Source organism: Podarcis pityusensis (genome assembly GCF_964106645.2).
Source record: "Podarcis pityusensis genome assembly, chromosome: 7".
NCBI lineage: Eukaryota > Metazoa > Chordata > Lepidosauria > Squamata > Lacertidae > Podarcis > Podarcis pityusensis.
The window spans coordinates 34,776,380-34,803,339 of NC_138031.1; the positions used below are offsets into that span (position 1 = coordinate 34,776,380).

The 26,960-nt window shown below is 42.3% G+C and overlaps 2 protein-coding genes across 19 annotated transcripts in view; one reads left to right on the forward strand and one right to left on the reverse strand.

The window, feature by feature from the left end:
- The window catches only part of ARFGEF1 (ARF guanine nucleotide exchange factor 1), a 66,271-nt gene extending 64,076 nt beyond the window's left edge, over window positions 1-2,195 (forward strand). For both annotated transcript variants that reach the window (XM_081013255.1, XM_081013256.1), the window contains exon 39: window positions 856-2,195. In XM_081013255.1, the coding sequence (XP_080869381.1) occupies window positions 856-1,020 (165 nt within the window). In that variant the 3' untranslated portion in view covers window positions 1,021-2,195. The remainder of the gene's footprint in view (window positions 1-855) is intronic.
- A 1,490-nt stretch (window positions 2,196-3,685) lies between these two features.
- CSPP1 (centrosome and spindle pole associated protein 1) overlaps window positions 3,686-26,960 on the reverse strand; it is a 76,727-nt gene continuing 53,452 nt past the window's right edge. For 9 of the 17 annotated variants that reach the window (XM_081013287.1, XM_081013285.1, XM_081013280.1 and 6 more), the window contains 14 exons: window positions 26,802-26,954; window positions 24,781-24,893; window positions 23,270-23,419; window positions 22,517-22,666; window positions 19,844-19,948; window positions 18,671-18,731; window positions 18,427-18,550; window positions 17,308-17,453; window positions 13,554-13,688; window positions 12,467-12,522; window positions 10,620-10,671; window positions 8,200-8,306; window positions 7,403-7,553; window positions 3,686-3,903 (listed from right to left, as the gene is read on the reverse strand). In XM_081013287.1, the coding sequence (XP_080869413.1) occupies window positions 3,707-3,903; window positions 7,403-7,553; window positions 8,200-8,306; window positions 10,620-10,671; window positions 12,467-12,522; window positions 13,554-13,688; window positions 17,308-17,453; window positions 18,427-18,550; window positions 18,671-18,731; window positions 19,844-19,948; window positions 22,517-22,666; window positions 23,270-23,419; window positions 24,781-24,893; window positions 26,802-26,954 (1,700 nt within the window). In that variant the 3' untranslated portion in view covers window positions 3,686-3,706. Of the gene's footprint in view, window positions 3,904-5,089; window positions 5,163-7,402; window positions 7,554-8,199; window positions 8,307-10,619; window positions 10,672-12,466; window positions 12,523-13,553; window positions 13,689-17,307; window positions 17,454-18,426; window positions 18,551-18,670; window positions 18,732-19,843; window positions 19,949-22,516; window positions 22,667-23,269; window positions 23,420-24,780; window positions 24,894-26,801; window positions 26,955-26,960 lie in introns of all 17 variants that reach the window. The other 8 variants (XM_081013283.1, XM_081013288.1, XM_081013284.1 and 5 more) reach the window with 6 other exon arrangements.

A 26,960-nucleotide genomic window follows, 5' to 3' on the forward strand; every position in this document is an offset into this window, starting at 1 on the left:
CTGTGCACACCATATATAAAATGTAGTGTCCAAGAACTATATGTATTCTGAGGCCTTTGGGACATTCTAATCAGGGCCACTCCACTGAAAAAATTCCAACTAATGTTGTGGGAGAGAGGGAAATGCATAATGATTAATGGAGATACGTCATGATTGAGCCACACTCTGCCCTTTTCCTGACTGTTTTTGGAGCAGACTCTGAACCAAATCTGATAAATGAATGTAGCACTCCGCTGCTGGAATCCCAGTTTTTGTTAACAACTCCAGTGAAAAATAGTAAAACAATTATTAGTCATAGAAAAGCACATAGCATCTGTTGCTGTTTTGTCAATGATCTGGCTCTGTCTGCTCCAACAAAAAAGAAAAGGCAAGGTTATGGTGGGGATCATGTGTCCTTATGTGCATAGGATGGTGTACATTTTTTTTAATTTGAAGGGTGTTAACTTCTCCCAGTACTCTAGAATTATTGTGTATTTGTCTTAGGATGGTTTTCTCCCTTCACCTTTCATCGCATTTTGAGAATCATGGTAAAGAAAGTTGTTGTTGGGTTTTTTTAAAAAAATATCTTGAGGAAAGGAACACCAAAGTGTTCCTCTGTGAAAGATTTATAGAATTGTTTTGGATTTTTTCATTATTATTTTTCCTTGAGCTAGGATAAGCCGCTTAAATCAAAAGTAGCTAGAAACACCTCATTTCAGTTCTGCTGTTGCCTCCTCCTTCACTTTGGAAAGCCACTGCAGATTCTTTGTATTTCACTAATTCTTGCTATAATTATTGATGTAACGTCTCTATGTAGTTGGGTTGTCAACTCATTCCCCCAAAACTGACAGGATTCCCTTTCTCCCCATTCAACAGTTCAGAGCTCACGCATCATTCTACTATCCTCTCTTGTGTGAAATAATGCAGTTTGATCTGATTCCTGAGCTGCGAGCTGTTTTGCGAAGGTTTTTTCTGCGGATAGGGGTAGTTTTTCAAATATCCCAGCCACCAGACCAAGGAATGGGAACAGCCAAGCAGTAGAAGTGTGGCTAAGGAAACAAAGGACCAAGATCACTTGCACTGAATGTCCATACAAAGGGGCTCTCTTGATATGGAAGTGTGCATCTACGGGTTCACAATACAGATTAAAACTGTAATTTAGGCTTGCAACACTCTAGTTCTCCAGTGGGTTCTCTCTCCCTCTCTCCCTCCACTGGCTTGTGTTGACCATAGAGCCAGTTTCACCACAGTCTTGTTGTCAGCCTGGACTGTGATAGCCTCTTAACTTTCCTAGACAGAGATATATATCAAAAGATGTTTATGATGGGTGTGAATTTAAGATGTACCCAAAGAACTAACACATTTAAGAAGTTTGAACGTTGACAGAAGTACAACTCAGGAGGGCTGCATTTTGAAAAAAGAAAAGTTTGTAGTAAAAGATATGAAAATATTGCTCATGTAAGAGATCTAGCAACTATGTGGAATTCTTATTCTGGAGATTTTTTTTTTGCACACTCAGGCTATCTGAGATATAGGTAATCATCCTTCTGTGGAAAAAAAAATGTACAGAGATGCAGGTCTGTAATATAAAGTCCTAAACACTATATAGTTATTCCTGCATTCTTTTATTTCTTAGAGACCTGTACGTTTGTTTACCAAATGCACTAGTAAGGGGTTGAGTTCTGATTTTTTCCATCTGTATCCCAAAAGCTAGCCTTGCTGCCTTTTGTCAAGAAAACAGATTGAAAATGTTACAACTGACTTTAACTGTTTGTAATATACCTGTGATAGGGCTTTTAAATATAATAAGCCATCGCAATGATCCTTCAGGACTGGAACTTGAATCACTGCAAACAAGTCTAGGTTTTGTCCGCTGTCACTTTTTTTCCTTTTTTTTTGGTTGTTTGATGTAGATTTCACTATGTACAGAATTTAATGTTGAATATATTCAAGTAACAAATCTGGCATGGTTTGAGGATGGTTTTAAATTTATTGGAAATGTATTCATACTGTGAATTGTGCTCTGATGGTTAAAGAAAAGATTGTCAAGCATTCTGTCTTACAGTGGATGTAGAAAAAATTTTCAGATGGAAAAATGTATATGGTACAGCTCTGTAAAGTTTTCTATGTAAATTCTGTACAACTTTCTGTACAATATTGGTTCTCATCTGGCATATTCTAATCAGGTTATAGGTCAATAAAGTTTTTGAATTCTTTCACTGGTGCAATCAAAACAAATGCAATGTAAAAACTAATTGCTTCAGTGTTTCAACTTTAAAATCCTTAGCAGATTGGTCCAACAGTGTGCTGCCTTTGGAAACTTTGCAAGCATAATAGTTGTGGGTATTTAATTGTATAACTAATGACGTTTGTTGAATGGCCAGTGTATTACTTCTACAAAAAGAAGAGAAGCATGTAAACTAATAGCTATCATGACTAGTAGCCACTGACAGTCATCCATGGAGGATAAAGCTAATCCCCCTTTTAAAATCATGACCATCACCACATGTTCCCTAATTTAAGAACTTCATTTTATCTGTCCTGAATTTCTCATCCACTTAGTTGCACTGGATGACCCTGGGGCCTAGTCTTATGAGAGGGGGAAAAAAACTGTAAGGGATTTAGAAAAGGGGGGTACTAAAGCATATGTACTTACCCCAGAAGTATAGCGTGGCTGAACAGGAGCTCCTATCTCCACTACTTCTCACGCATCTGGTCCTGTGTTTGGAGTTCAAGAGCTAGAAACAAAAGAACTCGTGTTTTTCAGGCCATGTCACTGGGCAAGAGTGAATGGGAAGTGTGAGCAGAGGAGGGTCTCTCACTCTGGTTCTTTTAGAATTCATCTCCACAAGAATGGTTTTAAACTTTTTTCCTAGTAAAATATAATTTATTTTTTAATCTTACATTCATGACCATAAATATATTTAATAGTATTCACTACTGACATTTAAAATACAGAAGAACACAAGATGACAGGGTAATTTAGAATATTAGAACAAATGATTAGATAGAAAGTCTGGAAAACAGAGTAAGGGGCTTAACCACGCTTAACTTTTGCCCCTCATACTTTCCAGGCACAGTTCTGCTCTTTAAAGCTCTGTGTCTGAGCACTCCTTTTCCACCGTCGAGCTTTCACAGTGGTAAAGAGTGGGTTTCCATGGGGAAAGCTCTGGAGCAAAAAAACTGAGCGCTCAGACACAGAGCTTTAAAGCGTGGGCCATGCCTGTAAAGTGCAGAGGAAAGGTAAGCGAGGATAAGCCCTAAATCAGCAAAAGGAACACTTATCAATTCAGATCATTGAATACCTATGAAATGCATGAGAAATCCAAGCCACAGCACTCAGCTCTGTTAAATGCAGAACACGTTTCACACGCTTGTAAGACTTGAGGTCTGAGGTAATTTTTCAAACAAAAAATACCATGAGGGTAAACTGGAAAGCTTTGCCTCTGTGCCATTCAACTAGCTGAATAGATGCATGTTTGGCTCTAGCTTGCCAGTTTCAAGACGACCTAGTATGCACGTTGCCCTTCCAAGATTAAATCGTATCAGTAACATACTGACCATTTAACTTAAGAAGATAGAAGATTGCAGCAGGTTGTCAAAATCTTATTCACAAGATTTGTTACAGCTGTGCTTCTGCACACAGCATGTAAATTAAAGACTTGAAAGTGCAGTAGTGGAGAAACATTCTTTTGAAAGGCACAACTGGCTTCACTACAGATTTTATTCAGCCATGGGCTGTGGACAGCCCCTGCCAATTGAATGGTAAGTTCATCTCAGAAGAAAGCTTAGCTTGACTTGACTGCTCAGCCATAAATCTTCTAAGGGTTTCTGATGTCCCAGGTCTCAGCCACGGTTCGGTTGCCACTGTGTCCACAGAGCTGGGTCTTCTGTCATCGGCGTTTCCCAGTGGAACATCATCAGCTTGAGGAAAATAAATCAACTTTAGCTACTGGTACAGAAAAAGCACACTTTTGCAATGATAACATCATTCTCTGACCTAGCAAGTTTCCAGACTTTACAAGATTCTTCTTCAGTACTGGGTGTTCAGAACAAAAATGCAGTAAGGTGGGTTAAAAAAATAAATACAGCCACCCTGGTTTCAAATATTCTCCACTTCCAGTGCCTAGTACAATGAGATGCATGTTCAAGAGATGCATGTTTGGTAACAGTTATCAAAAGAATTCCCCAAAGCTAATTGGATTGAGGAATAGGAATTATGCATTCTCAGGGGACTAGTGTTCCACAAGCAGAAATAGATTTCTGGCTGCACACCAGCTGTGCTGTGTGGGCAGAAGCTAGTTGTAAATGACACTGAAAGATGGTACAGAGTGATGAATGATTTGGAGGGGGAGCAACATTCAGCAAACAGGCTTCCATGAATCTGTGAAAAAGTGAATCCCTTTTACTCCCCCACCAATAAACATTTAAAATGTTCTGTAGCACAGATGCCTCTGGACCTACTGGTCTCCAATTTCACTCATACCCGAGGGGCATCTCTCTCCTGTCTGCAAGTTTCAGACCAATTGCTCACAGCACACTAAGCAAGATGATGATAATTCCTTTTTTATACACCCCAAACTCTAACATGCTTGCAGGAAAACCACTTCAGTAAGACGTTTTCAAATTTGGAAGGGTTTATTCCCTCACTAGGGGTGACCAAGGCTGCAAATGGCATTTAATTATCCCCCAAAATAAAGTTAGAGGTGTTTCCTTTTTCTAAAAAAACAAACTACCATGGTGTTCAGGCCCCCATCTGTTAAGCCTGCCAAATTACAAGCAAATGTATCTTAACTCATTTGGGGGAGGGGGGCTGTTATGTCTGTAAATTTAATCCATTTTTGTCGGAAGCGGGGGGATAGCCTTTCCCCCCAAAATAGTCAATGACAGGAAACAAAGCTGTTTTCAACAAATCTGCTCCTGGCAAAAAACAAGAGTTGAATCTGACAGACCACGGAGCACCTTAATGTAGACTTGGCTGCTTCCAGAAGTGACAGATACAGATCCAAATCAAATCTTGTGGCCAATGCACACCCATACCAGAAAGCATATTCAAATATCTATCTATCTAACTACTGAAGCAAGACACCAACTATGGCTAGTTACTCACCCTGACCACCACTTCCTTTCTATAAAGAAAATGTCAAAAATGAGTCCCGATTTTGTTGATGCAACATGCTAACCTATCAAGAAAGAATACATGATACAAGGGGGAAAGATTTTTAAACACTTTTGTTAGTTTCTACGATGTTTAGGAATGACGCCTACAGTATTTCTTAATTGATTATTCTTAATAACGATGAAGGGGTGAAAGAAATGAATCCCTGTCAAATTTGCGCGTGACACAAAACTGGAAAGTAAAGTTAGCATCTCAGAAGATAATAAAATTCAAAATGACATTGATAAAATAGAAAAAGTGAGTTGAAACTAGCTAAAAAACTCCAGTGACAAATGCAAGGTTCTGAATTTTGACAACAATGAAAGAACAACTGCACAAGTTTTGATAGAGAAGAAGAAGAAGAGTTTGGATTTGATATCCCGCCTTTCACTCACTTTAAGGAGTCTCAAAGTGGCTAACATTCTCCTTTCCCTTCCTCCCCCCACAACAAACACTCCGTGAGGTGAGTGGGGCTGAGAGACTTCAGAGAAGTGTGACTAGCCCAAGGTCACCCAGCAGCTGCATGTGGAGGAGCAGGGAATCAAACCCGGTTCCCCAGATTACGAGACTACCGCTCTTAACCACTACACCACACTCGCTCTCCTAGAGGATGCCTAGCTTGGCAGCAGTACATTTGGTTTTACACTGCTGCTGTTTTTATTCTGGTAGAATTTTCATGCTTACGTCTTACTTTTTAATCTTACGGTTTTAATTTTTCAATGTACACCACTCAGAAAACTTCTGTTGCTGGGCAGCATGCATGTTGAAAAAGGCATCAATAAATGTGGCAAAGATCTCAGGATTGTAGTCAATCACAAGCTGAACATGAGTCAGCAGTGTGGTGCAGTTTTCTATGTGCTAGACCTCATCCAAGTACCACACTTTAAGGGGGATTTTGACAAACTAAAACAGGTTTGGAAGAGAGCAGTAAAGAAGTCCTATGAGTAAGAGTTGAAGGAACTGGGTATGTTAGCCCTGAGAAGACCAAAGGGAAGCTCTTCAAATACTGGAAGGGTTGCCACATGGAAGAGGGCAGAGGCTTGTTCTCTGCTGCCCTTGAGGGAAGGACTAGAACTAATGAGGTTAAATTAGAGGAGGAGATGTGCTGTTGAGATTAGGAGAAACGTCTTAACAGTAAGAGCAGTTTGACAATGGAACCAATTAGGGGGCGGGGTGGGAGTGGCTCTCCTTCACTAGGTGCTTTCAAGCAGAAGATGGGCACCCATCCATGCCGTATGCTGACTGCCAGCATCTAGCAGAGGGCTAGACTAGCTAGCTCACAGGGGATCCTCCAACATCACCATTCTCATTTTGTGGAATCTGACCTACGGCACACAATGTAGTCGGAGGACCTATGTGCATAGCCTGTCACCACTCCAAAGTAAAGCTGATGAAGGCCACACAGAGTCTGTACCTAAGGGAGCCTCACTGGGGCTCTTGGCACCTCCTGGCCTCCCCTTTTGTTTGCTCCTGCTCTCTTCAATACCTGTGCTGCTGAGCACAGAAAAGAGAGAACGTGGAGTCCCATCATTGCTCACCCCTGGTTCTTGCATCAGTTTAAAAGCTCTGCAGCAGAAGTGGGGAAGGACAAACAGAAGTTGAGTAAGGGCCTTTGAAAACTTTTCCCAGACACCCCAATTTTAGGATAATTTTTTAACTGGTGACGGTAAGATCAGTTAAAAGTTTAAAGACCAGAGAGATAATGTGGAAGGAGCTTTCAGTGGCCCAAATTGGTTTTATCCCCCACTCTCCATGCTTCTCTTATGCCAGTTTGGGCCCTTTACTGCTCTTCCCTAAACTTTCTTCATGTCAACAGCATTGTTTCAAAGGCACAAAGCCTAAAACCTGGTTACATATTTCTCTGAAGGTGAGACTAGTTCTATGTAGGGCACTTCAACAGCTTCCAAATACTTGGGTATGGCAATGTAGCAGGGCTTCCTTTTGCTGCGCAGGAAAACCTCAGCAACAGGATGCCAGCAATTAATACTTGGAGCCCTTCAAAGCAGTAGTACTATTACTGTGGCAATTTCTGCCCTTCTATTTACTGGGTGGTATTCAACTCTTACTCAGAACAGTCTCATTGAAGTTAATGAACATGACTTAAGGGCCAACTCATGTCTACTCTGAAGAAAGCTTCATGAAATGCCACCCTGCGAATCTGATTCCCCCCTATGCAGAACAGAATGTGTGTTCTGTAAATGTGTGTCAAATGCCTGGCTGCTATGTCAGTATCCTGGCTACTGCAATTCAACAAAGTGACCATACCTATATGAATGGCCTTCTTTTGCAGCTCATTCAGCCTTCGCAATCGCTCTTCATTTCTGGCTTTCAGCTGATCTATATTAAGACTAGAGCTTGAGTGCAGAGAGTCGTCGTCAGTCTGCAGTGGTGGAGTTGGCCCAAGGGCGCCAGCATCCTAAAGATGTAAAGAATCATGAGACACTGCATTTGATATGTATCGGCTGAGGAAAATTTAGAAGGCTTTCCACATAAAATATACACACAACTTCACCCACATGATGCCACTCTTCTTCCCTCTCTTGGGCTTGGCACTAAGGTTAAGCGGACACTTCCCTAATATGCCTCCTTGCCTCTGTCTTCTCCTCTTCTGGGGTAAATCCCTCCTTATTTCCTCCCCCTTCCTGCTTTCTAGCCTCCTTTGTCTCTTCTCCGTCAGATCCATCTCTGGTTTCCTACTTTCTCAGTCCTACCTCTTCTCTCTCCTTGTTTCCACCCCAGATTCCCACACGCACTACCTGGTACGGGCCTTTGACATGCTCACAACCTCCATTTTATTCTCCTGTCAAGTGCATCCTCCAGCCCCAGCATCTCACTTGCCCATTTCCATCCTATCCCACTCAGCTTCTGGTCAAACTGATGGAAGAGCTGATTGGAGACCAGTGCACCTGACAGACCCATGGTTTATACATAAAGGCTCTGAGAATGCAAAGTATTCATTGTGCTTGTGTCCCATTGGAAAGCCCGCAAAGGGGACAGGTTAGTCCCAACAACTGAGCACCACTGATTTCAATAAATGCAACTAGTTGGATGACTTCTACTACCATTTTCTTTTCTCGCCTCCTTTCCCTTGCAGATACTGGCGGTGGTGGAGGTGAATTCACATTGAAGTCATGGTCTTCTAAAATAGGAAAGGTTTCACCATCAGTACCTAGGAGAAGGATTAAAAAAATATTAGCACTTGGATTTTTAAGCAAAGTTCATGAAAAAATAAACATAATACACACAACATGCTAAAGATAGGTTCATATCTTAGAGTGGAACTCATGCCCTGTTTGTGCATTTCCAAGAAGTATCTAGCTGGCCATTACTGGCAACAGTGAAGCTGCTTTAGATTTCCAAACAGACCAAGTATGTGAGCATGTGTGCAACTATTCTAGAATAGCTAAATAAACCCTGTAAATAAAACATGTATACCGTTATGCTCAGATTAATTTTGTTCCATATATCCTACATAATACAGAGGCAGCAATAAAACATCAGGGTTCCTTTGTTTTATATTTTCTTTTTTTCTTTTCTTTTTTTCTGTTTTCTTTTTTTGCAAAGCAGCCACGTTTTGGGAAGATAGCAAGTTTTGTCAACAGGATTGAATTAGTGCCCAAAACAAATCCTAGGTAAAGGTAAAGGTACCCCTGCCCGTACGGGCCAGTCTTGCCAGACTCTAGGGTTGTGCGCTCATCTCACTCTATAGGCCGGGAGCCAGCGCTGTCCGCAGACACTTCCGGGTCACGTGGCCAGCGTGACAAGCTGCATCTGGCAAGCCAGCGCAGCACACGGAACGCCGTTTACCTTCCCGCTGGTAAGCGGTCCCTATTTATCTACTTGCACCCGGGGGTGCTTTCGAACTGCTAGGTTGGCAGGCGCTGGGACCGAGTGACGGGAGCGCACCCCGCCGCGGGGATTCGAACCGCCAACCATGCGATCGGCAAGTCCTAGGGGCTGAGGTTTTACCCACAGCGCCACCCGCGTCCTACAAATCCTACCTATGTCTATTTTCATATGTACACATCATTTGTGTTATTTAAATCAGTGTTTCCCAACCAAGGGCCATATGGTCCCCTGGGGGTCCAGGGTATTCCAAGGGGGCCACAGATGAAAATGGGGAGCCACAGCACGAGGCTAGGGGGCCACAGAGAGAAGCGAAGAGAAAAAAATCCTGATTGACTGGCTATCCGCTTGGCCAATCACAAGCGGGTAAAGGGGTGGCCCACCAGGGCCTAATGCTCCTTTTTGCCATGGGTGTTTTGGTGGAGCAATCCTGGCTTGTTTCCGGAGGGCGAGGACAATTGCTGAGCCTCCAGTTTTAACCAGTAGAGCCTGTGATCCACAATCCCCAGGTCACGTAAGTGCGGTGGTGGGATGGCAACTGGTAGGGCTGGGAAAGCCAGAGGTGCTTGTTGCTACTGCCGGCGCAGGGTGCAATCCACCCCAGCGCCTAGCGGATCAGGGTCTTCGGACGTTGCCAAGGGACATAGGGCCCGTTGGCAGTGGCAGCCTGGCTCTACAAGTCACAGGGTGGAATCCACCCCAGTGCCTAGCCGAGTGGGGTAGTCTGGTGTTGCTGACTTGCATCCAGTGAGTAAATAACTAAGTGTCTCCTCAGAAGAAAGCCACAATGAATTCAGTGGGTCTTGGCTTACTCCCAGGTAAGGGTACGTGGGGCTATAGGAAGGAAACAAAGTCAGAAGGAGGCCGTGGTTGGGAAAAGGTTGGGAGACATTGATTTAAATTATCTGGAGAATCTCATCTTGCATTAAGAGATGTGCTTTGAACCAGCATGGCACAGATGACTAAAAGAAGGAGAAGGGGGAAATGGTTCAAATCTACACTTGGCCAGCAGAAAGCTACATGTGGAAATATACACATGGAGACCCTCAATAAATCATTTATGGGGAGATTCTGTTAAGGCACCCTGGACCACATCCTACTCTCCAATATTATCCTCTCAGCAGACTAACTTCCAAATGGACTTGGGACTGTAGTCAACATAGGGCTAAATAATTGCTTGTGCTTTTGGAAGTCGTTTCACTCCCCTCTCCTCCTCTCATGTGCCCCCTAAACCTGTTTTGGAGTTCCTCTAACCCTCTGGAGCAGATTTGGAAAAGGACCAGTATGCCTGCTGTGCAAGCAAAATTGTGCTATTGTTCAGCTGAATACAGCCACCCCTTTTTCAACTATAGAAAACAGGTCACTGCACACCTGAAGCCCAGGTAACCTAAATATACAGATATGAGCAGGTCTCTCTACCACCTTCTCTACCTTTTAACCACCTTCAGCTTTTCAGAAATTTAGGAAGATGAACGCCCTTCAAACCATGTATACTAGTTTGGGATTGGATGAGCACTTACTACTGATGCTAATCCTGAACTGTACTTTTTCTGCAACCAAAGAATGAGCAACTTGGCAGCAGTCTGATCAAGCACAATTATACAAGAAACAAGTGCCTCTGAAAAGATATACTCACCAATAAAAGCACTATCAGACTCTAAAAGTGAGTTTGACACATCATCTCTGACCTACCAAAGAAAAGCAACAGGAAACTTGCTTCAGATTTTTAAAAAACTGCAAAAACACATCTAGCTAAATGAACAAGAGTTGTGAATGTCGCCAGACTGGAAGTTATTAAATCTCTTTGTAACACAAGAAGATTCTCCAGCTTTCCCAAAATTAGAACAGTGCAGTGTAAATGCTCAAGGTAGCAACAGCCTTTCAGAATGAATGACTACATTTCAAGAGTGGGCTGGGCACTTGAATAACATTGGCGTTCATGTACTGAATACCTACTCTTGTTTCCTAATATAGACAACTGCTATACAAACATCATATTAATGTATTTATGTAAACTTAAAAAACACACTTTCCCTTTTATGAATATGTGTTTGTATTCATGAAAGGTAAGCTAATTCTGGAAGTAACAGTAACTTGCAGCTGACTCGAAAGTTTGGTTCTGGGGGTCCATGCATAGATGCAAAAATATATAAAGTAAGCCAGGAACCCCCAGAACCAGTCCCCCTGCAAGGTGGGGAGGTGCTTACCCAGCTTTGGAAAGGCCTCACAATGGCTCTGGCAATGTCGCAGAGCCTGCCCGCTGTCTTCCCAAAGTCAGGTAAGCCTCCGATCACAGCTTTGTGCGGAGGGGGGGAGGAATAAAGGGAAAGTAGGTTTCCTCGCCTCTCCATTTATTTATTTATTCCCCCCCAACATCTGCAGAAAGCTGAAATCACGTAAGTAACATAAGCATAAGATGCAAGCTACTTTTATACGCACATCTTGATTGTCACTGAAAATGCCTATTCACTCAACATAAGGAATGCTGAATGGTATGGCAGGGAAGATTCACGCTTGTATGTTGTCTACTTTCTGACTTTCGCTGCACATGCCTCTCTCCATCATCCACTTCAGACACTATCAACCTCACACCTTGCCAAAATCCCATCCCACAGTTTTGGTTTGCTCGAGGCTGAAATGATGACTCATGTACTGAATAGCAACTCTTACTTCCCAGTGCAAATGATTGCTAAACAAATGCCATACTAAGGCATTTATTACACTTTCTCCCCATTTATGACCTGCCTTTCTTATCATATATTCAACATGTCTCAGAAACATGTTACAGTGCATAGGTACACTGTGGAATTCGCTGCCACAGCATGCAGTGATAACCCTAAACTTGGATGGTTTTAGAAGGGAGTTAGACAAATTCACGGTGAATACGACTGTCAGTGGCAGTATGCCTCTGAACACCAGTCGCTGGGGAACACAAGGGGAGAGAATATTGTTGCACTCCTGATATTTGCTGGTTTCCCATAGGCATCTGGTGGTCCACGGTGAGAGCAGGGTGCTGGACCAGATAGGCCAGCTGGCCTCATCCAACAGGCTGGACAACAATAAAATTTTGGCTTTCCAAATCACATGGAAGTGACTAACAATAGGCAGCTAATGGAGGTGTTTCATCACTGGTGAATATGTTCTCAAAGGCTTTTATGAGCAAATTTCAACTTAGCCCCTGCAGTTTTCATGAAGTGAAGTTTCCAGGTACTTCTGTAAGTAGCACCTGCATACAATACAATACTCAATCCTGGATGTTATTAGCACTTGGATAACTGCTGGAGATGAGGTGAGGAAGAGTTATTTGGGAGCAGCTAGCGCAGAAAAAGATGGGGCTATGTACTTTACAAATGAGCATCACTTTGAGGTGGGATTTGAAAGAAGGAAGGGACCTGTTCCAGACACAGGAAATAGTCTATGTACATTTGGCACTGTTCGCTACTTTGGAATAAAACCAAAAAAACCAGTTCCATTTCTGCTTACCATTCCTCTGTCTCTCGGTTTAAAGCCAGGCACAGGCTCATCAAAATCTAGGGCGGCTATTAAAGCAAAGGAAAGCAAGGATGAAAACAAGATTAAGAACAAAGAGCGTTAATGGTACAAAAGCATAATGCAGCACTTAAAATTCAGGGACTACAATAGCAGTTATCTTTATTAAAGCCATACATTTACTATCACACCAACAATAACAATAGCTGTTTTGCAGAAAAATGGCTACGGTAATAACCATAATTACAAAAATCAGATAAAAGGGGGGGAGGCAGAAAATTGCAGAAGGAACAAACACTGGATTCTTCACTGTATTAAATATGTATTTACCAACTTACAACAACAAATAGATTCAAGGGTATACACACACACACACACACACACTCAACAGTAATGCAATAAAACCAACTTTATTTTTCATTGCTGAGGCCCCAGCTCACATAAAAACATTGCCAGGTGTTAGTATAGACCAATGAGTTAGGTAGTAATGATACACATACAAAACTCAGGACAATACAACAGGACCGGCCTAGATTTAGCTGACCTCCTGAACTACATGGTTTAACTTCTTTAAGTTGATTGCTTGAGGACTTATACTTTGTAGCAGCAGTACCTGTGCATTATGGCGTTCAGGCTTGCTAAAGACGTTTTGCAGTCTGAAGCAAGACGGTGCTCCCTCCATTCCACATACAGATGTGGTGAAATCTTACTGGCAACGGGGCAGCATAACAGAGGGCAGTAGGCTCACTTAGATGACACAGGGCAGAGAGTGTGGCACACACAGCTGTGTCCTCCAACACCTCACTGCTCTCTGCATCTGCCTGAGGAAGCCTAATGAGTGGGTGAGTCCTTTGGATCAAACTAGGCAAGTCATTTATGGGTGTGTGTCCCCCCTTGTAAAAAGCAGCCACAGTAGGGACCTGATTTGGTTTGGGATTACCTTGGTATTTTATGCAGGAAAACACACTCAATCTAGCACCAAATGCAGAGTAAGTCTCCTACTAAAGGTCACCACATCCATTTGAGGAAGACATTCCATAAAAAGACACCCTCAGTATTGATCAAATCCACCCTAGCTTACCTTCTGCATTTTTCCTCAGTTTTTTAAGTTTCTTGCTCTGCTCTCTTAGCAATGCTTGCTGCTGAATGTCCAGGGCATCATTAGTCGTGGGAGGATCAGGATACATATATCGTGTTTCTACCCGTGTGTCTGACTCTGTTACATAAAAAAAGAACACAATTCGCATACCATGAATGAGCCTTCCAGGGTTGTATTGGGAGAGATCTACTTAGAACAGCAATGGGGAGTCTGTGGCCATCATCCCTAGCCACTGGTCACCCTGGCTGGGGCTGCTGAGTGTGGGGAGTCCAACAACAGCTGGAGGGCCACAGGTTCTCCAGTCCAGACTTGAATCCTTGATTATGTTCTCTCCTCTCTGGTGGAACTTACGTTCTTTTCTCAGGGAACACCCACTTTGCCAGATGTGAAAAAGCTATATGAATCTAAGGATGGGCTGACAACCAGAAAGGAAGTTGATGTTTAATCCAGGAGGATGGATGTTCTGACAAAAACGTCACTTGAAGCCACCTTCTGAGGAAGCATGAGGTCCAACTTATAATTTCTTGTGACTGTGGAGGCTGAAAACAATGCAGCCACACTGCTGACTTCTGTGGACAAGGCTGCTTTTGCTCAGTGAAACAACCAGGTTATTCGTAGTGGGGTAGTAATAGGCTAGAGCAGTGGTTTTCAACCAGTGTGCCATGGCACCCTGGGACCCTTGAATGATGGTCAGAGGTGTTGCGGGCAACACTGGTCTCTGTCCCTCTTTCTTTCCCTCCCTCTTATCTGAGGCACTCTTGCATCTCTGCCTCCCAAAGGTTTGCATAGCTGTTCGTTGCAGCAGCCCTGACCACAAGCTCCGCAGGCGAACGGTGCCTCTGGGGCTGGTCAGTGGATGTTTCCTAGGCCCCTATGGGGCAGTGTGAGGAGGTACCTCTTTTGGGGCTGGGGGGCAGCTCAGAGAGCAGTAGTGACAACCCAGAGGACTCCCAAGGAGAGAGGGGAGAGGAGGCTGAGGGAACACTCCACAAGGGAGGGTGTTTGAAAAAGGGTGAGAGGCTGCCAAGGGAGCCATGGACTCAAAAAGGCTGAAAACCTCTGGGCTAGAGCTACACAGGTTTTGATCCACCATGCTACAGTGCAACTAGAAGCCTTGTTCCCTTAGGGATGTTGGATGTTGGAGGCTACTGAAATGTCTATGTCTCTATCCTTTGGATGTAGATTTCTTTAGTGCCCTTTGAATGCCTCTCTTATAGGCAAAGGTACTTGTTGACTGAAAGGGTGCTGGGGTCCAACACACCTTCTGAAATATCAGGAGTGGTCCTGCATACTTCTGCTCTGGGATGGAATACTGGAAGGCTTGGAGTCTTTATGCACTCTCTTATGATGGTGAGAAGCAAAGGGGGGGAATATCTAGAGCGCTGCTGCATTTCGAACTGCCTTAGTTTTTAGTTCCTTGGGAATATTAAATAAATAAATAATAGTTGTTGTTTTGTTGTTGTTGTTGTTATATTTATTTACTTACTTACTTATTTATTTATTTATTTATACATGCATACATACATACCCCGCCCATTTGGCTGGGTTTCCCCAGCCACTCTGGGCGGGTTCCAGCAAAATATTAAAATACAATAATTCATCAAATATTAAAAGCTTCCCCAAACAGATATCTCCTAAAAGTCAGATAAAGGTAAAGGGACCCCTGACCATTAGGTCCAGTTATGACCGACTCTGGGGTTGCGGTGCTCATCTCGCTTTATTGGCCGAGGGAGCCGGCGTACAGCTTCCGGGTCATGTGGCCAGCATGATTAAGCCACTTCTGGTGGACCAGAGCAGCGCACGGAAATGCCGTTTACTTTCCCGCCGGAGCGGTGCCTATTTATCTACTTGCACTTCGTGCTTTCAAACTGCTAGGTTGGCAGGAGCAGGGACTGAGTAACTAACGGGAGCTCACCCCATCACAGGAATTTGAACTGCCAACCTTCTGATTGGCAAGCCCTAGGCTCTGTGGTTTAACCCACAGTGCCACCCGCGTCCCTAAAAGTCAGATAGTTGTTAATAATAATAATAATAATAATAATAATTTATTATTTATACCCCGCCCACCCGCCCATCTGGCTGGCTTTCCCCAGCCACTCTGGGCAGCTTCCAACAAAATATTAAAATACAACAGTCTATTAAACATTAAAAGCTGATGGGAGGGCATTCCACAGGGCGGGTGCCAGTACTGAGAAGGCCCTCTGCCTGTTTTCCTGTAACTTTGCTTCTTGCAGTGAGGGAACTGCCAGAAGGCCCTTGGCACTGGACCTCAGTGTCCAGGCAGAACGATGGGGGTGGTGTCCCTTAAGGCTTTGCATGCTCTTCTTTGTAAAAAGGAGGGGTAGGAAGAGAGAAAGAGATTGGATAAGTCAATTCTCTGTGTTGCCAAAAGGAGAAAAATGAATTATTACTATCAGAATCATTTCCTCTCTTTTTTGCTTCATACATGTTATTGTCTGGTGCCATCTGGTGGCCAATTTGGATATTGCTTGCAGTTTCAGAAACAGCTGTGTGCCTTTTTTCTGTCCAGAGGTAGAAAGGACTTCCAAAGGATTGGTCTCCACTGAGTGGACTTGCCCAGAGCTAGACAAAGTGGATGGTCTGTTTGTGCCATTGCAGTATGTTCCCCACCCCCTTCTAGCAATGACAGAGAGTAGTGGGTGGAAGAGCTCAATGCTGGAACCTATCTAAGCACACAGCAGGGTGAGGAATGGGGGGGGGGAGGTTTTGGTGACAGCGATCCTTTTTTGCAGGATTCTTACGTATTGAATTGCTATGCTTTAAAGTTTGCCACTGATAGCCATGGCACAGCAAACTAGCAAAGAGAAGTCCGGCAGATCAAGAAAGGCAAACAGCGGGGGGGGGGGGCAAGACTCAACTTTTTGGGAGAGTAAAACTAAGTGATCCCAAAAAATGAACCAAGGTGGCTGAGGAGGAGGATAGAAACAGAACAGTTCACCAGAGCTCAGAGGAGAGGAAGAGGACATCTGCTTTGTGGTTAAACTGAAGGAAGAGTCAGAGGAGAAAGAGAATAACCAAATCTTCCAAGTCACGTGTAAGTGGGGAAATTAGGCAATACGACCCTTTAAGTGAAATTAGGCAATATGACCCTTTAAGTGAATGTTTCCCACACCAATCTGAGAATGACATTTATAAGTCTCATGATATCCTTTATCATAAAATATTATCAATAATATATATAAATATAGTGATCAGAACGTGCTCTAGTTTCTTTGAAATGATGAGAAAGTGTTTTCTTATTTAACCTGGAAAAAGAGTGTGATGGATAATACACACATGGTCCTTTTTACACAATGATTATTTGTGGGAGAGGATTTGCATATACTGATTGTGGTTTTGGTTTTTTTTATGTCTGTTGGGTAAGGCTAAATCATAATTCAACATGTTCTTAAAAGATATTCAAATGCCGGACGTATTCTAGTTGAACTCATGATTTAGATGTACACTGAACCAGCAAAAGTCTAATTGCTTGAGCATGCTCAGTGGGCATGGAATATTGACTGACAGTTGGTGGGAGGGGTGTGGAATGGGGCAGGAAACGAAGGGAGGAGGAATTGTATCCTTGAAGCGTGCTGTGATTAACTAGAATCCTGAACAGAAAATATGTTGCAGGTCCCACTTGTGTGCCACAAGTAATTAAGCAGTTTCCTTTCATTAGAATCCCTCCCTTTAAAACTGAGGAAGTGTCCCGTCGTAAGAAAGACAACAAGCTAACCTTTGTATTTAAGTTCATTAAACTCCCGGATATTCTGCACGTTGATAGGATCAGTGACATCTTTTGATGACGGTCGTCTGACTGGAGCTTGCATACGAAGCCTAGCCATCTCAAATACATCCATGTTGTATTTATCTTTCCTCCTGCTAAAAATAACCAAAACCATGCTTAGAAAACTAACCTCAGAGTGATGTAGGTTCATTTATAAACAAAATGGAAATAAAAATTGGAGAATTGATGAGACATCTGATTCAGACTGGAGTTTAGAAGCCAACCAGGAAAGAAATGGAGAAGCCCAGTTGAGTAAGCATACTAGTTACAGAGTCAGATAAAACCACAGGGCAGGGACAGGCAATGTGATCTATAGTAGTACTTTGGACAGAGACAGTTTGCCTGTAAAGTTTCTGCCCATTATGCCAAAAGTATGCTAAATGCGTAACTAAGTGGGATGAAACAACCAACAAAAACTTTTATGACCCAACACTTACTAAATGCTACATCACGGTCCTAACATTTGCTTAACTTCATATTCCTTAGAGGACCCACAAACCTTTCTGGATACAATAGGTTAAGAAAGGAACTCAGAATAAACCATGTGCCGAAGGGCCATTAACTAAGGACGACTAGAGTCACGAGTAGCTTTCAGGTGAGAACAAAGTCCTCAGTCTTAGGCTCTCTTGTGCCTCATCAACAGATTTGTGGATCTAAGACTGGGTGCAAGGAAAATTCATTGCAATGAAGCATTGGCACTGTGGCTTTAGTGTGGATGAGAATGTCTTGGGAGTCAGTCCCAGAGCCCACTGCTTCTAACATGAGCTTCATCCTAACTCTTGCACCAGGAAAGAGGCTATAGGGAGATTCCACTAAAGGATTATTCTGCAATTTTCTCCTTGCACTTCAACAGCTGCAGAAGGTGCCAGGATCAGACCTCCTGGGTATAACTTATAGAGGTGTGTAAAGCAACAAAGGGCAGGACAGCCAAAGCCCCTTGTCACTCCTTCCACTGGCAATTTTTAATTTCAGGGGAGCATCTTTAATATTTGCTCAATTACGAATTACCTGCCCAAGAGAAATTCCACACTTTACAAAACGCCAAAGTCTAGACTGAAAAACACTCACCCTTTTGCTGGCATGTCATCGTCATCACTGTGGACTTTCAACAACTCTTCCTGGAGTCGCCGCTCCTCACTGCGAAGCTGCTTCCTCATCTCTGACAGCTCACTTATTACATTCTTCTTTTCTTCTGTAATTCAGTATAGTAACAAAACAAAAATGATACAGAATACCCAAGGAAGCATTTTTCTTGGCCAAAAATCACAGCCAAAGAAGTGACGTATTCATTCATGGCATACAGATTTCTTACCATAGGCACGTAGCTGGTTTCTTCTAGCTGGAACTGGAGGAGATGGGATTCTGGGAACATCCTAGTAAAACATTAACATATAAATTGTACTAAAAATGACTGCATCAATAAAATAAAAACAGTAACTTCGTATGGCTCATTTTCATTCAGTCTAAGAAACAAACATTCACAAGCTCAAGGAAGAGGTTCAGTTTTCTCATAATAGACATTGACATACCAAATGGCAAACTGCTTTTGAGACCAAAAGGAGTTTCAAAAGCAGTCTCTGTGCACCGTGAGCACCTAGGTGTGATGCAGGAGAGCAATGACTGAATATGGAAAAAGCATTATGGGTTAAGCAAGGCTGCAATTTTTTGTTGTTGTTGTTGTTACAGTGCATATCATGGGCTGGTATGGCACAGGGCATGGATCCATTTACCAGGCACCCCTCCATCTACTGGCCGATTTATCACCTAGTCTATTTGCTGGAGTCAAGTTCTCAAGGCCACCATGCTCTGCTCCTGTGGGTCCAGCCTGCAACCTGGGTATGAGGCAACTGGCCCCAGCTGCCCAAAGCTGGAAGTGCCCCCACCCCCTTATGAGAGTCCCACGTAAGCTATGTATCCTGCCCAATGCCTTCCCTCACAAAAGGCAAAAACCTTGCAGGGGTAGGCCAGTTATAACTACGAATAACATTTCTCTCCAGCCCTGTCAACCAGGGGCCAACAAATGTCCGGAGAAAGAGAACGTACACCAAGAGAGGGAGGGAGGGTGGGGAAGATGGCAATGGCTGGAGATGCAGCCTGGGCTCTTATTTGTAGCTCAGACAACAGATCCAGGGGGGAAAGTCTTTCCTCCAAGGTTGCACTCTGAGTCCCGCCCCCAGGAACCAATGCAGAGCCCCTATTGGCTTCTTGGAATGGGTCCTGCCCAGGCCACGGGGCAGCCACATCAACCAACGGCATCTTTTCCCTGGCCTCTGGCACCCAAAGCAGCCCTGGTGGCTGGGGAGTAGACTATTCAAAGAGAAAGGAAAGTACGAAATGACAAAATCATCAGAAGGTTGCCAAGATATTAGATGTCAACTGATAATGGTGGTGTTTTTCCTCCATCAAAACATCCCCTGGGGTTTGTCATGATGCAAAGTACCAGAAATACATTCACGGATTATATTTGAATAAAAGGCAAACATACATGTGTATAGTAAGACATACGGCTCTCCACTAAAAGAGCCCTTTCTTCTTTTACGACAGCTTTGTTCTGAGGAGATGGAATGAGAGGAGAAGGTTGTCTAGAAATCTGAAAAAAAATGGAGAGGAGTGAGAAGATTAAAATTTCCTGCTTAAATAGCAACTCAAAAGTATTCATATACCGAAGAAAGGCTTTCATCTGACATAATAAGCTTTGTCAGCATCTTTTTCCAAAAGCAAAGCCCACTTGGCTAATCTTTTAGGAATCTATGGCTACAAAGAGAGGGGTACTGGGAAATTAAAGAACGAAATGCACAGGAAATGCAGGGGAAAGCAAGCTTGCCCATTTACCCTAAAATCATATAGATAGATAGATAGATAGATAGACAGACAGATAAAGTTAAAAGTCATTTTAACTCTGATGTTTAAATTCTCTGTTGCTGCTAACGATAAGGGCTCTAACTTCAGCTGATTAGGAACCTCAATTGACTCAGCTGCACAGATATTTTTGGGAAGGTTTATGAACATTCCAACTATGCAGAAGTTTTTTTTATTAATAATGAATACACAAAGTCTATGGGATATGTACAGTGATGTACCACTGGAGGAAAGAGGTTCAGCAAAGAAGTAGGCAGCATAATCAAAGAGCTTGTCCCTTGTTGGACCGTGTTTAAATCTTACAGTGTGAGTGGGGGGCAACTGCGAGGAACAGAAAGGAAATCAGATACTGACGGTATTGCAAAAGATATACACAGGTTTTTCGCTGCACATGTAATATCTGCTTAGCATATATAGATTTATCTTATCTTTCTCTTTATAGGATGACGCTATTTCACATTATGTAATAAATACAGGCCCTTTTAGAGTTCAGTTTGGTACCCTGGGAAGAAAAGGGGTCATAATTGCTATGGGAGGCCCCACCCACTGCACCCACGCACCTTCCATATGTTGGTCAGAGCATATCCAGGTCCTCACATATAAACTCCAACCACGCAGTCTGTAAACCCCATCTTCCCATTGTACTGAACACAGAGGACTCTAAGCATGTCATGTGTTCTGACCAGGGGCAGGTCCTGCACATCCAGTCCCATCCATTCCCATGCAAAACTAACTGAATGCTTGTACAATATTTCTGAATGTTACCATTAAAGAGCTAATCTGAAAAGCTGAAATTCAGCAAATTAAAATATTAATCTTGATATGATATATCTTGGATAAAAATAATCTAGGTTATGAGAGCCTAGAAATTTATCTCATTAAGCTTGGTGTGGATTAGATGGAAGGAGCCAGTGAAATGAAATTTGCATGTCCTTAACTGTCATTTTAAGAAACAGGCCTAGCCAGATATGGATGCTCAATACCTTAGTCAGGTGGACTGTAGAACCCTCTGGAAAGCTGTGTCTGTTGAGGGTGCTCATGACCCTACCCCCCCTACTCCTCACAGTTCCACCACCAAATAACAGAAGCATTAGAAGAACTCAAAGTTCAAATTGTTGCTTTGAACTCATGAGCCTTTGGTGTCTAATTCTTTTGAATTCAAGCTATAAAAGGAGTGTACTTCATTATATACATATGGAATATTTACGGTTCTTACAACAGTTTTCAAAATTCATGAAAATTTTAAAAGATGAAATGCTAGTAATATGAAAGAAGAGGTTTTCTGCATAAATGAAAATACTGTAACAGTGGTAGTTGAAGAGATGCCTCAATACAATACAACACAAAACTAAACAGTAATGGGTATCAGTCATCAATGTACAGTCATAGCATGTGGGAGGCAGAAAATAGCAGTATGTTCAAGTTAATAACCAAACTAAAAAGATGTAGGACTTACATGAAGACTAGGTTTTTCCCAGTATGAATTGATAAAGGGAAAAAATATAAACCAATCAGTATCAAAATATCTTTCCATCCCCACCATGCATCATCCTATGTCGCTACCTAAGTTTATCAGTAAAAGCCAAGTACCATGCCCTGTCATGCTACTTGAGGATAATATATACAAAAAAAGTATCGGGTGTTATAACGATTGTAATACAACAATCGTCGTATTTTACTTAGTTCAGCAAATTAAAGTGCAACGTGCAAATCAAAGCCTGGAGATACTTATAGACATACAGTCAACTAGTGGCACAACTCAGCCAATAATGTATATAGTAATAGTGTCATAGCGCAGTTGAAACAAGCAAATCATTCTACAGTTAGTTATCTACTGAAAGCGCTAAGTCCTGTAAGTGGGAACGGTTGCAAGAAAGGGTTCTTCACATGGCCATATGTAGAGGCAGGGGTCATATGCAAATAGTAGTCGCAGACGAGTACCTCCTCACTGTCCCACAGCAAAAGTAGTACAATAGATCAGAAGACCTGTACTCCGGATGTTAAGCTGTGCCTGTGATGATCTTATATTCTTGGTGTATCGTGTTGAGTGTATAGTATTATGGACTGATTAAGCTGTTGTGATTCCCCAACTAGGAGGCACTTTTGCTCATACAGAAGTTCACTCTTCCTCTCCCCCTCAGTCTATAGCTCCTCCACCCCTCAGAAAGCCATTCTGGAGGTTCCACACACACACCTAGAACCCATTTTTATGAGAACTGTAGACCTGGGGAAGGAGGAGAAAAAAATTACCCTCCTCAAATCCAAGCCAACAAGGAAAGAATTTATGAAATATGATCACCTTTTCTTCTCCAACCATTACCTGTCTTTCATTTTCACTATTCTGCTGGAGCTGTTTATCCAGCCTTTCTTCCTCTTCCGCCCTTTTTCTCTCCCCCTCTTTTCTTCTTTCTTCAGCTAATCGATACAGTTCTTCATTTTTTAATCTTTGCTACGAAGATAAAAAAATGTGACGTTGCAAAAAGCAAAACAAAAACAAAAAAACAAACCCTAGTATGTTTAGCAAACTGACTGCAATTTGAAAAATACAGAGGCTATAAAGTTCTTTTTCACTTAAAAATCAGGAGCAATCACATGACTGCACTGGAGGTGCATCTGCAAAAGTTGCCCTAACACTGCAGTGAATGTATACAGGTGCCGTACACAGACAGAGAATATGCACAATTGAAAAGAGCCTAACACTCAGAATGTCCTTCTTAGAAATGTGCCCCACTGAAATCAGTAAGCCTTGCTTTAATCCCTTTGTGGGATTGAGGTATAATTTGTGGGGTGAATAATAATGAACAAATAAACATAATCCTCTCAGTCACTAGTTAACTAGTAAGTCCTGAAGGAAGTAGTGAGTATCTGGTGTACAATGAAGGAAGATTACTTTCAGCAATTCCCTCCTTGACATCTTTTAGTATTATGATTATTACACTGAGTCTTTTTTTAAAAAAAAATGAGATTTCACAAGAATTTACTCTATTCCAGGGGCACCTGATTCTCTTTAAGGGAGGAAACCTATCACATCTAAAGAAGTCAGATACCACACCTCTTCTTCTCTCCTCCGTTTCCTCTCTATTTCCTCGTCATATTCTCTCTGTATTTTAGCCCTCTGCTCAGCTAGCCTTTTTTCTTCCCTTTCTTCTTCAAGTCTTCGTTTTTCACGCTCTTCCTCTTCTCGTTTTCTTTTCTCCTCAATCTACGAAGGAAAAGACCAAATATTTATCGGCCAGAAAGAGCAGCTAAGAATATTCAAGCTTTTACAGAGATTATAAAATCTATTTTAAGATCTGCATCATGGCTGTAAGTGGAAGTGTACCTATCTCTACCCATGCACAGATAAAGGAAAGCCTTTGATCCATTACAATATTTTGCTTTGAGTCTTATTTAATAACCAGAGATTGCCTTGATACCATCTACCAGACAGACTTATGCACCTCCCCCTTTCTATACAGGATGCCAACCCCACCTTCTCAAGCCTCAGGGAGCCCCAGCTGAAAAAGTGTCTTGGCCCCAGTCGACAAAGCATCAAGGCAAGTTAAGAAGACATGCAAGGAGAGGGAAAGTAACAGCCACTTGTTTAAAACTTATCCGACTAATAAGGGCACAGTAAGATGACTATGTTCTAGGATCCAAATCCTGTAAGAACTTATCTCAGGAGCTAAATTCTAGGGGTAGGAAGTCTGTAGAAACCTGGTGTTCAGCACTATCATAGAAGAGAAGCTTGAGGGGACATAGTAAACTAGACTAAAATTTCTAGTTTTGGAGAGGGAATAAAAAGGAAATTTCACTATATATATACACACAGTTCCACACAACACAGATCTAGCTAGTTAGAGTCAGCTTAGTTTTAAAAGGTTTAGGCTTAGCCCTCTGTAAAAACATCCACTCCAAGCTGTTTTCCTTGGTTATAAAGGTTAGACTGTTCTAGTGAAAAAAAGACTCAGTTGAGTCTTGTTTTGCTTGTGTTGCTTCCTACTGCAACACTAAATTTTGCAGTATGAAGTTCTCCCATGCAAGGTTCCTGCCAGCCAAGCCCTTTTCTGTGTTATTCCGTTTCCACACATACCAGGGGCAAGGGGACTTCCTCTCTACCCCTCCTGGCATTCAGTTTGGTGGGCATGAAGCATGCTCATGCTCAGCCCCTGCGCCACCCCTGCCTCCACAATCAAATTTCCTTTGAAAAATTGGGTTTGTTTTGCAGATTTGGGGTTTTCCCCAAGCCTGACAATACTGGCTTTGTATGTGCAAACGATGCCAGCTTGCCAGAGCAGCTTTGTCACGCTGGCCACGTGACCCGGAAATGTCTCCAGACAACGCTGGCCCCCGGCCTCTTAAGTGAGATGGGCGCACAACCCTAGAGTCGGACACGACTGGCCCGTACGGGCAGGGGTACCTTTACCTTTACCTTTATACATATATATATATATATATATATATTTAAAGCTATGAGCAGCACTGCTTTTCAAAATCTGTAAAATTTATTTTCATTAATACAGGTTTGCTAAATTAGAAAAATATTTTATTTCACTTAATATTGATATTGATATACACACTCACCTGGAAACGAAGAAAGTTCTTGTACGATTCTTGCCGCCTAAGCTGCTCTGGTGTTGGTGTTTCACCAAAAATGTTACCACGAGCAAATGGGGATGTTTGTGTATATGTGAAACCTATTTTTTAAAAAGAAATAGTTTGCATTGTTAAACCTGTTATCTCGCAGAAGATTTCAAACTCGTGTTTGATATCTTGCTCTAAAGAATACTATAACACTGGCGACATTAACCCAATGAAACTTGCCTTCGCAACATGTGAAACTCCCAACAAAACCAGTCAGCAAGTGCTGTAGCGTGAGAACAGCAAAACCTAAAACGCCTGAATTATCTGAGCTTAAAAATGAAAGAAAAAGGAAACAGCATCTGGTCCACCGGGAGCAAATTAAAATCATGTACAGTGGTACCTCTGGTTACGAACTTAATTTGTTCCGGAGGTCCACTCTTAACGCGAAACCTTTCTTAACCTGAGGCGCGCTTTCTCTAATAGGGCCTCCCGCTGCACGTTTGCCTCTGGTGCACAATTTCCGTTCTCATCCTGGGGCAAAGTTTGCAACCCAGAGGAGATACTTCCGGGTTAGCAGAGTTTGTAACCTGAAGCGTTTGTAACCCGAGGTACCACTGTACAGCAGTTTCCAGATCCTTGAAAGAAGTTCTTTCCCCTATTCTCCTTGCCTATGCATGTGGACATGCAGGCTATGGAACAGGCCACTGGGGGAACAGGAGGTCAATGAATACTTAAAGCACCTCTGTCAAAGTTTAAATGACTTGCACCAGGCTCTGTGCATGAAGCAAAGGGCATGGGGACATGTGACATATGTGCAGATCTTCCATTCCCCTTCTGAGCCTTCTGCTCAGTCTGTGCACAAATCTCTATACACAAATCTCTATACAGGTGTAGGCAATGAGATGGTGGAAACTGGCTCCTTTGAGCTTGTGGGAATTCTCTGAATTTGTGCACTATGTCCATGGTGTTTTAAGCTATATAAAAAAAGGTTTGCCGTATATTTCAGTTTATTAATATTTTTAAAAATAACTATTTGCATGGGGAAAATGCATCTGATAACCCCACATGCAAGAGTAATCTTAGTATTTGATTTCTGAATTCCCCCTTAATTCTACTTTAAAAATACATTTGTAAATTTAGAAAGTAATTCTATTACAAAACTGAAAATCCTGGCGTCCGCCTCCAAGCACGTCCACTGTGGGTTATGTTTCTTCTCTGTAACCCAAAAAATGCATTTAAACATACTATATACCTTGCCATGCTCCATGCTTGTGAATACTGATGTATAATCCCATGTTTTAAAATAGTTTTCATTATGACCAACTAGTAAGTAAAAATATAAAATACCCATGGGCGATCCAACTGCATGCACTGCATTGGAGATATCTGCACACCAGACTACTTAGCACTAGCTTTCTGGATCACAGCTACAATGTACCGTATATTATGACTGGGTTGCAAATACTCAATATATAGGTGGACATCTTACTATCTTATTCCCAAATAATATTTTCTTGAGCATTTTTTTACCTCTTTAAAAGAGCTCCTTTTGTCACTAACTAAAAACCAAGTCAAGAATGAAACTTTTTTTTTGAAGACTGCTGCTTCTTTTCTTCCTGGCAGGATTTTGGAACTTGAGCACTGGTATTCAGATGCAAAAGGAGAAGGAAAGAAGGGGACAACACTAATAGGAAATAATTTACGAAAGACCCAGTGATTACAATGCACACTGAGGAGCTTCCTGTTCTCTTTCTTCATTTGATGGCGGACACCGTGTAAATGCGCAAGGAGCCCCTTGGGCATGCAGAGAGCGCTTTCACAATGGAGAACAGGAATACAAAAATATTTATCAGTGCAACCATACAAACAGTTTCTAGTACTGCTAACTAAACCACGTTCAAGAGGATTCAAGGAAACATACAGGATTGTCTTCAGTGGAAAGTACAGCATAGGAAGAATGTACAGTCATTCATCGGGGACACAACACACATTCGCAACTGAAAATATGGTATTATTTAAACCTGCTATTTTATTTGAAGATTCATCTGTATTCTCAAGTCTTGGGGAGGCCAAACTTAGGTCAACAGATACTATAGCCCTTTTATCTTCATATACTCGTGCCTCTGGATTATGATATGCATCTTCATTTTGCTTGTGCATCATATTCAAGTCAGCTGAAG